This window comes from Grammomys surdaster, unplaced genomic scaffold (assembly GCF_004785775.1).
Source record: "Grammomys surdaster isolate TR1022 unplaced genomic scaffold, NIH_TR_1.0 213, whole genome shotgun sequence".
NCBI classification, from domain to species: domain Eukaryota; kingdom Metazoa; phylum Chordata; class Mammalia; order Rodentia; family Muridae; genus Grammomys; species Grammomys surdaster.
Window position 1 is genome coordinate 3,855,154 of NW_021604658.1, and position 15,671 is coordinate 3,870,824.

The 15,671-nt window shown below is 37.4% G+C and overlaps 1 protein-coding gene across 3 annotated transcripts in view; it reads left to right on the forward strand.

The window, feature by feature from the left end:
- Window positions 1–15,671, forward strand: part of Trim37 (tripartite motif containing 37) — a 130,814-nt gene that overhangs the window by 33,090 nt on the left and 82,053 nt on the right. For all 3 annotated transcript variants that reach the window (XM_028772497.1, XM_028772496.1, XM_028772498.1), the window contains 4 exons: window positions 539–663; window positions 4,102–4,152; window positions 7,115–7,196; window positions 11,492–11,568. In XM_028772497.1, coding sequence (XP_028628330.1) covers window positions 539–663; window positions 4,102–4,152; window positions 7,115–7,196; window positions 11,492–11,568 — 335 coding nt within the window. The remainder of the gene's footprint in view (window positions 1–538; window positions 664–4,101; window positions 4,153–7,114; window positions 7,197–11,491; window positions 11,569–15,671) is intronic.

Sequence of the window (15,671 nt, forward strand, 5' to 3'; positions counted from 1 at the left end):
CCCCCCCTCTGTTGGTACACAAATATATAATCACAACTTGAGTCCATTTTTGTTGTTTATGTGTATATGATTTCAGGACTGAATGTTATATTGGATAACCACTTAGGGGGCTCAGCCCTTGGGAGGTGTAATTCTCACTCTCAGCAGTCATAACTAGTTGCCTGGCTGGTCTAAAATTGGCTACGTCGACCAGACTAGCATTGAATTCACAGGGATCTGCTTGTGTCTACCTTCCAAGCAATAAGTTCAATGACATGCACCACTACACCTGGCCCCAAGTTTTCTTAATTAAGACTCTTCTTTTTATTATGAGATAAGTTTTCTCTATATAGCCCTGGCTGACCTGGAACATGGTTATGTATACTAGACTGGCCTGGAACTGGCTTTGTAGACTAGGGTAGCATAAAACTCACATCTTCCTGCCTCTGCCTCCCAAGTTCTGGGATTAAACTATCACATCTCTCCTTTTTTATTAAAATATTTGAAATGCCTTTGAACAAATTTTTTTGTTGGTTGAGTTACTGTTTTCCTCACACAGTTGCGGTCTTGCAGTAAGAGTGAGCTGATATCCAAGAGCTCAGAGATCCTAATGATGTTCCAGCAAGTTCACCGAAAGCCCATGGCATCCTTTGTTACCACACCTGTTCCGCCAGACTTTACCAGGTATCAGTTTTAGAACTGCACTTCCATTTTCAGTTTGTGTACTAGGGTAGATACTTGAATACACAATTTTTCTTTTTCTTTCTTTTTTTTTTTTTAATTAAGATGGTCAAATATAGATTTATTAAGGAAACATGAGGAAAAAAAACTGGAGAATGGAAGGGACTCCAAGAGACACTGAATAAGCTATTTTAACTCATTCTGTTTTAAAAAATGGTCTCACGTAGCCAAGTCTAACCTTGAATAAACTTGTTGTATATCTGAGGCTGGATTTGAGCTCCCTCCTGCTTTCACTTCTCAAGTGTTGGGATTATAGGTGTGTGCCCACATTCCTAGCTAACCACCTCCTTTTAAGGTACTGTTAATACTTACAATAAAGTAATCTGCTGAACTCTGTTTTGCATGTAAATCTGGTCTCAAAAAAATGTGGTGGGCTTTGGAGATGGCTCAGTGGGTTATTACAGGCTCTTGCACTATGTAGATTGGGTTTGATTTTTCAGAACCTGGCTGGTAGAAAGAGAGAACTCTTAAGAATGTGATGGGCTCATATTTTGGTTGTTAGGGGGAAATGATAGGGAATTAGAAATATTTTTCTTTGATTAGCACTCCATTTTCCATAGAAAAGAGCTATTCTTACTAAGTCTGTCAATCAAAGAACTACTCTTTCTTGGTGTGAGAAGTCGTTCCTGAATGCTGTGGTTCCTGTGGGGCCAGAGGGTAGCCTGGGATGTTTGTTCTCTCTCTCTACCATTTGTATGTAAGGAATTGAATTCCAAGATGGTCAGGTTTGGCAGTAAGTGCCTTTACTTGTTGAGCTCCCTTAAAGTCCCTATTCAGTTTTTGTTTAGCTTTTAAATTAATGTGTATCTTTTTAATCAAAATTTAAAAGTAGTTATAATTCTAAAAAGTTGTGAAGATGACAGTGTCTCCAATTTTTTTTTGTGTGTGTGTCTCCAATTTTTAAAAGTAGTGGGAAGGAGCAATTAATAGAAAAAATTTTCAATCTTGATTCCCTTTTCAATTTTTCAGATTGGGTGAATCTTAAAATTCTTCTCAACAGCATAAAGGTTAACTGTTAGTCCATAGTTAGTTTCAGGTACCTGAGAAATGGTTGAGAAAGGAATCTAGATTTTATGTAGCCTGTACACTGGATGCCTTTGGGTCTCTTTTCTTCCCTTTGTTTGTGATGTTCTGATTAACTGGGTGATCTAAATATTTAAATATCTGTGACAGATTTTCAGTATAGAGATGATTTAAGGCCATTCCCATTTTCTGTGAAGACAGACAGCTGACACTACCATGCCATGACTCTGTTTGTAAAGACCAGAGTAATGTCATGAGGAAAGATAAGGGAACTGAGGAAAGCTGAAGCAGGGCTGAGAGGGCACGGGATCGAGGCTGTCTGTGCTGTGAGCTGTACAACCCTGTCTCTGTTGACTAATCTGTTACACTACCTGTGTATGGAACTTTTCTGTAAGAAATACACATGTAAAGTCCTGGTGGGCTTTTGTCAGCGTGACACAAATCTAGGCAATATCTTGGAAGTGGGAACTTAGAAAATTCCTGTATCTCCTTGGCCTTTAGGAAAATCTTAAGGACATTTTCTTGATTAGTGACAGATATGAGAGGGACCAGACTACTGGGTAGTGTTACCCCTTGACAGGTAGTCCTGGGTGGTATAAGAAAGCAGGCTGAAAAAGAGCTGTCAGGAGCAAGTCAGTGAGCAGCACTCCTCCATGGCCTGTGCTTCAGCTCCTGCCTTTCAGGGGCCTGCCCTGAGTTTCTTCTTGACTTCACTCAGAGATGGACTATAATTGCAAGCTGAAATAAGCCCTTTCTTCCCCAACTTGCTTTTGGTCATGGTGTTTATCACACCAATAGAAACCAATAAGACATGTAGAAATATCACAATATCCTGGGATAAATAGATTTTCTGTGCTCTGAATCTAGCTTATAGCAAAAGCAACACATTTCACTAGAATAAACACATAATAGATAAAAGACAAAACCAAAAAACCTCCAAAACACCCCTGCCAGAAAACAAAAACAAAACAAAAATCCAGACAAAAAACAAACAAACCAGCATATAGATTCATAGACAAGAGGACTGGGTGAAGTCTTTACATTTTAGAGGATATAGTGAATTGGTGGGTAAACTGACCAATGATTATATGTGACCTAGAATGATAGCCAAAAACATGTTACTTTTGTTTGATATTTGAAGTCTATTTTAAGAAAATCTACTTAGAGTTCTCATTACGTTTATGGTCTCTTGAAAAGCTTTTGAGATACTAATTGCATTGGTCCTGCTAATAGGAGTTTTGTCTATTGAGTGGTAGAGCACATAATTGGAAAACACTGGAACAGGCCTCTGGGTATTTGACTTTTTATGAAGTAGTCAGGATTCATGATGCACAAAGATGTAGAAATGCAGGATGTGAGTGAATCTCCTCAGAAGTGCCAAAGCTGACTAGGGATTAGATATATGTGGTTGATGTGCTCAAGTTAGATAGGAGCTGTGTATAACAATCATAGGGCAAAGTACATCTTCCTATTTTGGAGAATATGTGATTTATTTAGATAAATTTGTTCTTTTTTTATTTTTGAGACAGAGCCTTACATAGCCTCATACTTGCTATTTAACTGAGGCTAGACTTTGACCTCTACCTTCTGTGAGCTGCATGCATGATCACCATGTAATCTAGTTTATATAAGTCTTAGAATATTTTTATTTACACTTATTAACATGTTCACATGGCAAACCACACATTACTGTAGGTATAGTCCTGTTTTATTCAATTTATAATCACAACAATTATGATAACATATTACAATACTGTATACAGTATAGCTTTGTATTAAATGATGTTTTACTGACAGTGCCACAAATCATCCACATGATGTAAAGTTACTTGGCAGCAGGATATATTATTACCCATTAGTTCATCCTATGCATATAGATTAGGTCTCTTTTGAGAAGATTATATGGAATTTAGGCTATTTGATAGCATCTTGCCTTGCTAAAAAAGTGTTTCTGTGCTAACCCATCCCTGTTGTTCCCTCAGTCATGTATTCTAATCCTATGAAAGTATAGGAAAGCTGGGGCTCTAGCTTAGTGATATCATGCTTGCTCAGCATGCTTGAGGGCCCCAACAATTAACTATACAAAATAACCAAAACATATAACGGCGGGTTTCCTAGTAAATAACCTTGAAGTATTTGCTGTATTTCCATTCTAATTATAAACTTGATGGTTTTATGAACTGATTTGATTTAATGCTATACTTAATAAAGATTGGAAATATTTTATTAGCACTACAGCTGGCAAGTTTTCAAGATAATATCGAGTAACTTGTTTTTTAACTAAATGAAAATTGGTAATAGTTAACTTTTTACCAATTAAGGTAATAGTTAACTTTTTCTCCTTTTGTTTCTTTTTAGTGAATTGGTACCATCTTATGATTCAGCTACTTTTGTTTTAGAGAACTTCAGGTAAGAGGTTTTGAGAACTCTGGGTTTTTATTGTATTGGGTACAAAAGCCAAGACAGTCTGATTGTGTGGCAAGAGAGAACTGATGAAGTCCTTAACTAAAGTTTCCTCTTGGAAACAGAACTGGTCTAGAGTGTGCATGCTGAATTTCATTTCTCATGTCATAAGACAGAAATATTTGGATTTCAAAGTTAAAAAGATTTCCACTTAGTGCTGTGTATGATGGTGCATACCTTTAATACCTATACTCCAGAGGCTGAAGGAGACAAATCTCTGAGTTTTATGGTAGTCTGGTCTTCAGAACTAGTTCCAGGACAGCCAGGACTACACAAAGAAACTCTGTGTTAAAAAATAAAACAAACCAAAAACCACATAGATAGTAAATAAAATATCTTGGTTATATAAGGTCCAGTCTAAAGCAAAATATATTTTTGTTTCATATATACATTATAGCATATAACCTAAAGGTAATTTCATATAGTATCTTAGTGACTGTTTTTTGAACATACTGTTTGATATGAAGTTGGGTATGTATCTTATACTCAATGACTTTGTTGGATCTTAAAAGTTTCAGAATTTAGAACATTTGGATTTCAGATTTATGGATTAGTAGTTTTCAACTTGTATTGTCAGAGGCGACTATTTCTTTAGTCTGGGAAAAGGAACCTTTTGTTTTGTTTTTCAAATAGGGTTTCTCTATATAGCCCTATCTGTCCTGGAACTAGTTCTCTGCACCAGGCTACCCTTTGTAGACCAGGCTGGCCTCAAGCTTAAGAGATCCACCTGCCTCTGCCTTCTGAGTGCTGGGATTAAAGGTGTGTGCCACTACTGCCCAGCTTAATAAGTATATTTTAGATTTTTATGTATTTTCTTTTCTGTGTATTGGTGTTTTGCCTACATGTATGTATATATACCATATATATACACCATGGCCTGGTGCCCATGGAGGTCAGAAGAGGTCTTCAGATTCCCTGGGATTAAAGTTACAGGGGACTTTAGTTGTGAGCTGCGGTCCAGGGTACTGAGCTTGAGTTCTCGGACAGAGCAGCTAGTGCACCTAACTGCTGAGCCATCTCTTCAGTCCCAAAGGAAGTGAGCATACTTAGCTTTTGTATCAAAGAAATTAAGGTTGTGGAAAGAAGGCTACTGGTTGTCTGTTTTTATGCTAAAAGTGAAAAAAAAAATTTTTTTTCACTACGAGGCTATTGTTATAAGAAATGTGTAGGTTCTTATGTTAAGCTACCTAACAATTTTTTTTTACTCTGATCATTTTCTCTAGGATTAGAAACTTTGGTAATTCAATTATCTATCTATCTATCTATCTATCTATCTATCTATCTATCTATCTGTCTATCTATCCTCTATTATCCATCCATCCATCCATCTGAAACAGAGTCTCACTATATAGTCAGCTAGCCTTAGAACTTGCTATGTAGACCAGGTTGGGATTTAAAGGAATCCACCACCATATTGGTCTAGAAGTAAATATATTAAAACAAGAAGACTATGAGAGACTGTTCTTCAAGTGCAGGACAAAAAGGGAAACTAAAAATATAAGACCTTTGGGAAAGAAATTCGATTATGTGCTGATAAGTAGAAAGCCGTACTGCACCATTCATTTTTCCCCGGTGGTGGTGGTGGTGGTGGTGGTGGTGGTGGTGGTGGTGGTGGTGGTGTGTGTGTGTATTTTAATTTCAGTTTATACTTGTATGTCTTTATATGTGGAGGTCAGCGGACACTCTTAGGTGCTGTCCACCTCTTTAATTTTTATTTCAGATTATGTGTATGTTTGTATATGTATGTGTGAGTGCAAGTGCCCAAGGTGTCCAGAAGATTATTTCAGATTCCTTGGAGCTGGTATAACAGGTAGTTGTAAACTACTCATTGTAGGCACTGGAAACTAAACTCTGAAAGAAAATTAAAAGCCCTTGAGTGCTGAGCCATTTCTTCAGCCCTCAGTTTGTCTGTGGTGACATCTTTTAGTGTCCTGTAATGTTCCCAAGTACATTAGGTTGACAGGCCATTAAGACCTAGGGTACATCTGACTCCACCTTCCCTGTGTTGGGGTTTTGAGTGTAAGCACCATGTCTCACAGTTTTTACTTAGGTTCACAGTTTTTACTGATAGAGGTTCTTGTGTTTGGGGAGGAACTTTATACCTGAGCTGCCTCCTCAGCCTGTTTTCTCCATCTTATGGGGTAATTTTGCAGCTAAAAGCCTTGCTAAGTTTTCTTTACACATGTTAAGGGTTGATATACATTCTTATTTCTCCATGAAAAAAATATGCTCTACAGGAGTTGTCAGTTTTGTTTAATCATTTTTGGTGCTTAGTATTGAGTCAAGGGCTATGTATATGCTAAACACATGCTGTACTATAAAGTAATTCTGTATCTTTAGTTCCAGAGGATCCAACATCCTCTTTACTATATTTTTGTAGTTGAAATACTAAAGAATGCTTACTGAGCCAGAATTAAATTTGGGCTACTTAGTGGTACTCTGATTTTCCTTAAATGGCATAGTTAGTATGTTCTTGTTGTGTTTTAATTGAGACTTAAAAGATAACTGCTGAGTGTTTTGGTATCGTTAATTCATAACATAAATATATTTAAGCTTATTTAGTGAAACTTTGACATGTTTAGTATCTTTCTGTTGTTAAGTCTTAAATATTAACATAACATATGGAATTGGATTTGGTTTTGCTTGTTGCCATTTCATAATAGTTTGGGTTTTTTTGTTTGTTTTTGTTTGTTTGTTTTTGTTTAGTTTTTTGTTTTTTGTTTTTCGAGACAGGGTTTCTCTGTGTAGCCCTGGCTGTCCTGGAACTCACTCTGTAGACCAGGCTGGCCTCGAACTCAGAAATCCGCCTGCCTCTGCCTCCCAAGTGCTGGGATTAAAGGCGTGCGCCACCACTGCCTGGCCATAATAGTTTTGATGTTGGAATTACATTGGTTTTCTTTTTCTTTAGCACTTTGCGGCAGAGAGCAGATCCTGTTTACAGCCCACCTCTTCAAGTTTCAGGACTTTGCTGGAGGTTAAAGGTTTACCCAGTAAGTTTTTCCTATTTCCAAATTCAACTCAATTTTGAACTTTTCTTTAGTATTTTGAAGTATATTAGTTTACTTATTAAAAGAGTAAGAAAATTAGTAATTTCTTTATGCTATTACTCAATTTGTGAAAAACTGTTAAATATGAATGTGCTAATTCTAACAGCACTAAATTTATTTCTGCTTTGTCAGGAGATAAATACGTTTAGAAGAAAGTTTTAGTGTTTGGAGAGCTGGATCAGCAATTGAGAGCACTGTTGCTCTTACAGAGGGCTGAGGTTTTATTCCCAGCATCCATGTGATAGCTCACAAATGTCTGTGACTCCAATTTGAAGGAATCTTTCAGCCTCTTCTGACCTCCAAGGATCAGATGTACACACATATGGTGGACAGATACACATGCAGGCCTAACACAGATATACAATAATTAAATCTAAAAAAATTTTTTTAAAGATGTTTTTTCAGGTTTCTGTTTTGTTTTTCTGAGACAGAGTTTCTCTGTGTAGTACTGGCTATCCTAGAACTTACTCTGTAGACCACACTGGCCTTATTAAAGATCTAATTGTCTCTGTCTCCCTAGTGCTGAAACTAAAGGTATGCGCCACTATTGCCCAGCTCAATTTTTTTTTTTTTAAATGAAATATCTTTTTGTTGTAGTAAATTCCTTCAGTTATACTGGTAATACAGGTCACAAATGCAAGGATAGCTTTCTTTTTTTTATTATTTTATTTATTTACATTCCAGTCATTGCCCCCCCCCTCAGTCCCCTGTCCCACAGTTCCTCATCTCATTCCTCTTCTCCCTTGCCACTTCCTGCTGCTCAGTCTTTCTTGCACACCACTACTACTTTTTTTTTTTTTTTTTTTTATCTTGAAATAGGTTCTTACTATGTGATCAGGCTGGCCTAATCCTTACTGTGTAATTTAGGTTAGCCTTGAACTCAAGATTCTTCTGCAGTACCATTCTAAATGCTGGGATTACAGCTGTGAACTTCGAGGCCTGGCTTTAGATACATTCCTTTGGCAAGAATTAGTGTTTTTTTTTAATAGTGAAATGTCTTGTGTGGGTTCTTTTTTTTTTTGTAATATTAATAGCTATTGATAGTCATTTTCTGTGTCATTTCATTTGCATTTATTGGGTGGATCTATATATAATCTCACTGAGTCTTGCCCAAGTTTTTTTGCCATGACCTTAGTAGATGGAAGTGAGTCTAGTAATGTTTTTCTTTTTGCTGCTTGTGTATGATAAGATATTCTAGGATCATTCTAGGCATTTGTCACTGAATGTCATGGTCATATCATCTGTCCCAATATCTTTTTTTGTAATTTTCACAAATTTATTTAAAAATTTTGAAGTTACTATGTGTTTATTATTATTATCTTACTATCTTTGTTATGATTTTCTTTGTCTGCATGTCTGTCTGTGCACTCACGTGCATCATGAGCCTCCGTGTGGGTGCTTCCGAACTTTGTTCCTTTGGAAGAGTAGCTAGATGCTTTTAGCTGCTGATCTCTCTCTCTGTCCCCCCTCCCCAAAAAAGCATGTGCAATATGGTATGGCTTAAAAGTTTTCAATTTGCTAGACACTGTTCACAAAGACAACTCTGTTTTTCCCATTCCCAGGCTGACACAGTAAAGGTATTCCTAGCCAGAGATTTCCTCAGCAACTTTGGAACATTTATTCCTTTAAAACTGAAAGGATGCTTCATGAATATTGCCAACTGGCTAGTTTTGTGTCAACTTGACACAAGTTAGAGTTATCAGAGCGGAAGGAGCCTTAGTCAAGGAAATGCTTCCATGAAATCCAGCTTTAGGGCATTGCCTCAATTAGTGATTAATGTGGGAGGGTCCAGCCCATTGTGGGTGGTGCCATCCCTGGAAGTCCTGGGTTCTATAAGAAAGCAAGCTGAGCAAGCCAGTAAGCAATTTCCTTCCATGGCCTCTGCATCAGTTCCTTCCTCCAGTTCCAGCCCCTCCTGCATTCCTGTCTTAACTTCCTCCAATGATGGATTGTGATCTGGAAGTGTAAACCAAATAAAATAAAACTCTTTCCACCTCAACTTGCTTTTTGTTCATGGTATTTTGTCACAGCAATAGAAACCCCAACTAAGACACCAACTGTATTAGCTATGTCTTGTATGTAGCTGTACTTGCTGCTTTGACTGAGTAAATTTTTAATTATAGAGCCAGCAAAACTAAAAGAATAAATAGCAAGTTGCAGATAGAGAGATACAGCAGATAAATAGGAAAACATCATCAAACCAGGCATTTACAACATCCTGCAGATAAGCTGTAGTAGCTTGACTGAGGGAACAAAGTTAACATCCAGTTGGAGGCTTCCAGATGTTCAGCAGGAAGTTATTGGGGAAGCAGATAGAGCTTAATGAGCCAGTGAGTTTATTGGAGAAGTATGGACAAGGGTTTACTTACAGGAATATGGATGGCTCAAAAGCAGCGGCAACACTGAAAAGCCCATGAACCCATGCAAGTTGCATCCCTGGAGTTCCCTGTGTGACTCGAAGGCAGCTGATACGTGGGGAGCATCTTCTCTCTTGACAACTGTTCACTACTTCAGTAACCCTGGAGAGGAGGCTTGTGAATTTTATTTTATTTTTTATTTAGTTTTAGAAGTTTTCTGAGACTTATAAATTTTGTTTACTTTTGAGTCTTAGGAACCTAGGAGTTCTCCAGGGTAGAATGTTTCAGTTTGGAGCAATCTGGAGGCAGAGGTAAAGGCAGAGGCAAAGACAGGTAGTTTGAGACCATCTTGGTTTATGTTTGAGTTTAGGGACAGCTAGGACTATATGCAATGAGACACCATCTCAAGACAAAAACAGGCCAGGGTTTGAGTTTGAGTCAGTCCTGAGCCTTATAGTGAACACCAAGCTAGCATCCATTAGTCTGTAAGATTCTGTTTAGGCTCAAAGCCTAAACAGACTTCGCAGTGTTCACCTTTAAACACATCTGTTTTCTCCTCCTCCCAGCCTTTGATAGGTCCTATTCTATATTCAGTTTCTGTGAATTTGACTCTGGAATGAATTTACTGTGACTGGCTTATTACACTCAGCATAATGAGCATAATATCCTCAAGGTTCATCTTTTAAAAAAATTTTTGTAGCGTAGAATTTTCATTCACTGATAAAGATGAATGATACGCCATCATATGTGTATTTTACATTTCGTTGACTCATTTACCCACCGAGCTCCTCCCCTTCCTTGTCAGAGGGTCTTACTGTGTACTCTTGGCTGCTGTTAACAGAGTGCCATGCATCTCTTTAAGAAACTCTGTTTTAGTTGTTCCTGTAGATCTTCAAAAGTGGAATTGCTGAGTCAGAGAGAAAGGTTGTTTTTATTTTTTAAGGAAATACCATCTAGCAACATTTGCATATGAATATCAGCAGTACAGGAAGGTTTTACTCTAATGGACTTTGCCAGCTCTTTCCTACACTTATGAAAGGGCTTGTCCTAATTCTTATGAGGTCATATCCATCATGGTTTTAGTTAACATGTCTTAATAATTAGTGATGTAGCATCTATCGTGTTTTGTTCACTGTTTACTTTTTTTTGTGGACAAGTCTACTTGTGTATTTTGCCTATCTTTAGTCAGATTTGTTTCTTTTTCCTGTTGTTGTAATTCTCTTTACTTTGAATATCATTTCCTTACTTTAATATTTTTAGTTTGAATGTGGGAATATAGTTCAGGAGCAGAGCACTTAGCTGTCCATGAGGTCCTCGTTATAATACCTGGTTCCCAGTTTTACTCCTAATGAAAGAAAAACTCATTTGTCTTTTGTCATTTGAGTTTTTGTTCTTTCTCAAGACTGATTTGTTAAGATGTCTATAAATGTTAAGACTTTGTAACTATTTTTATAGTTTTTGATAGTTGCCTTGATTTATTAATGTAGATATTTTTTTACTTTTTTTTTTTTGGTTTTTCAAGACAGGGTTTCTCTGTATAGCCTGGGCTGTCCTGGAACTCGCTCTGTAGACCAGGCTGGCCTCAAACTCAGAAATCCGCCTGTCTCTCCCTCCCAAGTGCTGGGATTAAAGGCGTGCGCCACCACTGCCCGGCGCTATTTTTTACTTTTTTAATGTATGAAAATTTAAAATTGTTGTGAACTAAAATCTGAATTTTAATTTTTTTTATTGGTTTTTAAGCTTAGACATACTTGTTAACCCAGTTACCTGATAACAGTGTGTGTTCTGTTCGATGGCTTCATTGTTTCATTAAAGTTTTTGGTTGGCGTTGATGTGTAGTTTGTTTTGTATAACCTCTTTTTCTTTCTGTTGTTTTTTAAGGATGGAAATGGAGTTGTACGTGGCTATTATTTATCTGTATTTTTGGAACTATCTGCTGGTTTACCTGAAACTTCCAAGTAAGTGATTTAATTAACTTTTTCAGTACAAACTTGTGTACTTTATGTCTTAGTTAGGGTTTCTGTTGCTGTGACAAAAAGCAAGTTGATAAGGAAAGAGTTTATTTAGTTTACACTTCCACATTGCTGCTTATCGCAGCCTTACAGCTGGATCTTACAGAGGCATTTCCTCAACTGAGGCTGCTTCCTCTCTGATGACTCTAGCTTCTGCCAAGTCAACATAACACCAGCCAGTACACTTCAGCTTCACAATTCTTATTAAACATTTTTAAAAATTAACATTTTATGTCTTTCTTACCTAATCTTAGTTGTCTCCTGTCTCTATAGAGACTTCATATACATATTTACACATATAAAATTTATGTGAATGTGATTAAAGTCTCTTGTAAACCAGGCATGGTGGATACCTTTAATCCCAACACAGCCAGAGACACATGGATCTCTGTGAGTTCAAGGCCAGTCTACAGAGCAAATTCCAGGACAGCCACGACTACCCAGAGAAACCCTGTCTTGAAAAACAAAACAAAATTTTAAAAAGTCTATTGTATATTAACATAAAGACTTTATGAAAAGCAAATATTTTTCCTAAATATTTTTGTAAAAAACTGTATTTGTATTTTTATGGCTGGGATATAGAACATTATGACCAAGGAAACTTACAGAAGGAAGGGTTTATTTGGGCTTCTGGTTCCAGAGGGATGGAGTCCATCACCATCACTACTGGGAAGTGTGGCTTCAGGTGGGCATGGCAGCTGCAGTGCTGGATGCTCATGTTCTCAGTCACAAGCAGAAAGCAGGGAGAGTGAACTAAGTTCAAGTCGACCTCAAAGCTTGCCCCCAATGGCAAACTTTGTTCAATAAGCTTATACCTCCCATGTTTCCCAAGACAGTGCCAAGTGGGACCAAACACTCCACTGCTGAGAATGTGGAGGGCATTTGTCATTCAGAGCTCCATTCTCTTGCTTCGCAGTTTTGAAAATCTTATTACTGTGGTTTAATCTTAAGACCGCTAGGTTTTTATATCTATGTATATGCTTAATTTTTACAAATATATGTTTGGATTGAAATATGTATTATAGTTTGGCTTCACAAAATTTGAACACATTTAGTTGAGAATATTTTAAACAAATAAGGTATAATTCAAGTACCTTAAAAACCCATCTGTTAAAAGTTGTACAATTCAGTAAGTTTCCTCACTTTTCTGAATTACTTAGAAAAGCCTCCCCTCCCCGCTTTTCTCTTCTGATGTAAGCATGTTTCTCCTAATCCTTCAGGCCCCTCCTTATTCTTTCTTATTCTGTGCCCTCTCTGTCCTGTGGTTGCCTAGCACCATGTGGATGGTTCTCCTCCATATAGCTGCTAAGATTTATAGCTTGCCTGCTCTTAGGTTTTTCTTTTTAAACATTAATAAAATTGAGATCTGTTTAAAAATGTGTAGTTCAGTGGTTTATAAATAAATTCATAGGATTCTACAACTATCATTGACACTGAATTTCAGAACATTTTCATGATTTCATAAAAATACCCTGTGGGGCTGAGGAGGCAGCTGAGCTAATAAAGTACTTACTAAGTTTGCTCCCTAGAACATTTGTAAGAAAGCTGGACTTGATGGTACATGCTTAGAACCTCAGTTCTGGAGCTATAGAGATAGGTAGTTCCCTAGGGCTCCCTGGATAGCCAGCTTAGCCTGATTTTTGTTTTAGGAAAATGAGAGACCTTGTCTCTAATAAGATAGGCAGTGCTTCAGGAAAACTTGAGCTTGTCCTTCCTTCCACATGCAGGTGAGTACACCTGTGCACACGTAAGACACCATTGTCTAGTAGCCTCTGACAGCTACCAGCTTGTATTTTGTTTAGAAGGTATAACTTATTTTAAAGATTTATTTATTTTATTTATATGAGTACACTGTAGCTATTTGAAGAGGACATCAGATCTCATTACAGATGGTTGTGAGCCACCATATGGTTGCTGGGAATTGAACTCAGGACCTCTGGAAGAGCAGTCAGGGCTCTTAACCACTGAACCATCTCTCTAGCCCTAGAAGGTATAATTTTTAAAATGACTTCATAGGATAGTATATTTTGTTTGACTTATAAAACTAAATAGTATGTTTTTATTTTTTTAAATTTGTGTTTGTTTATTCTTAGGTTTTTTAGTCTTAATATTTTTATTAGTATACATTGCACATATTAGTAATACATAATTATTTTTTTTAAAGATTTATTTATTTATTATATATGAATACACTGTAGCTGTCTTCAGACACACCAGAAGAGGGCATCGAATCTCATTACGGATGGTTGTAAGCCATCATGTGGTGGCTGGGATTTGAACTCAGGACCTCTGAAAGAGCAGTCAGTGCTCTTAACCACTGAACCATCTCTCCAGCCCCAATACATAATTATTAAATTGCAGTTTTTGTTTCTCTCTTTTTTGAGACAGGGCCTTGCTCTTGGCTGATCCGGAGCTTGTTATGTAGACCAGGCTGTTATTTTTTTAAATTTGTGTTTGTTTATTCTTAGGTTTTTTAGTCTTAATATTTTTATTAGTATACATTACACATATTAGTAATACATAATTATTAAATTGCAGTTTTTGTTTCTCAGGGCCTTGCTCTTGGCTGATCCGGAGCTTGTTATGTAGACCAGGCTGTGTGTGAACTCCTGAGTGCTGGGATTCAGCTGGGCTATTTTGTTTGTTTTTCTTTTTTGTTGTATTTGTTTGTTTCTCTGTGTAACAGACCTGGTTGTCCTGCAACTCACTCTGTAGACCAAGCTGGCCTGAAACTTGCAGAGATCTGTCTGCCTCTTCCTCCCCAGTTCTGGGATTAAGGTGCATGGCGCCACTGCCTGTTTTTTTTTTTTTCTTTTCTTTTTAACTTCATGTGTATGAGTGTTTTACTTGTATATCTGTGTTCCATATGTATTCCTGGTACCTACAGAGGCCAGAGGATGGTGTTGAATCCCTTGATACTGGAATTATAATGGCTATAAGCTACTTACGTGGGTGCTGAGAATTGAACCCACACCTCCTCGAGAAAAGGAGCATGCTTTTAACTTCCAAACTATTTGTCCAGAGTCTGACTTTGTAGCCCTGGATCTTGGTCTGGCCGTGTGCTCATAGACTGATTCATGTCTGCTGCCCATAGTGCTGGGATTTAAAGCATGCAGCAACATGTCCAACTTCAATATTGCATTCTCATGCATGTATGCATGTATATACATGCATGTGTACAGTTTTATTATATCCATTCTCTATTATCCCCTCTTCCAGCACTGAGTTCCTTTACACTTCCAGGTAGGCCCCATTTTCCTTTGATGTCCTTTTTCTTTTTGTAGTCCAGTGAGTTGTAATTAGGACTGCTTTGGAAGAACATGGACAGGAGCTTATTTACGGAAGTACCAACACCTTAGCAGCAGCTACTCCACTGAAAAATGTCTCTCCCTCACCCAGCAGGCGCTGATTGCCTATAAATCATCAGGGGTGGGGTAGGGTGAGGTGGGGTGGGGTGGGGTGGGGTGAGCAGTGTGAAACCTTATGAGATGGATTTTTTTTAAACCAGGTAACCAAAAATGTTCTTGATTTTCCTAACTCTCAGCCTTTTGAGCATTGGTCCTTAACCACTGGGTTGAGACTATTGTGGCAAACCTCTATCTCCATAAATAATTTATTAATTATAAATTTATTATAAATTGCAGTTTATAATAGAAACTATATTAAAGGGTAGCAGCGTTAGGAAGCTTGAGGACCACTGAGTCCTTGAATACTGGAATTGCAGGTGTGTGCCATATCTAGACCCAATTATTTATATATATATATGGTTGTGATAAGGAATTTTCTATGTGTGTATATATATGTGTATATATACATATACACAAACATACTTGATTTTTTTGAGACAGAGTTTCTCTGTGTAGCCCTGGCTGTCCTGGAACTCATTTTGTAGACCAACTGGCCTTGAACTCAGAGATCCACCTGCCTCAGCCTCCTGAGCTCTGGGATTAAAGATGGTGTGCCACCATCATCTGCTTGAATTTGTAATATTTATTTTTACACTAGTACATTAGAATTTGTTGGTTTGGTATGGACCATTTGTTTAAAGC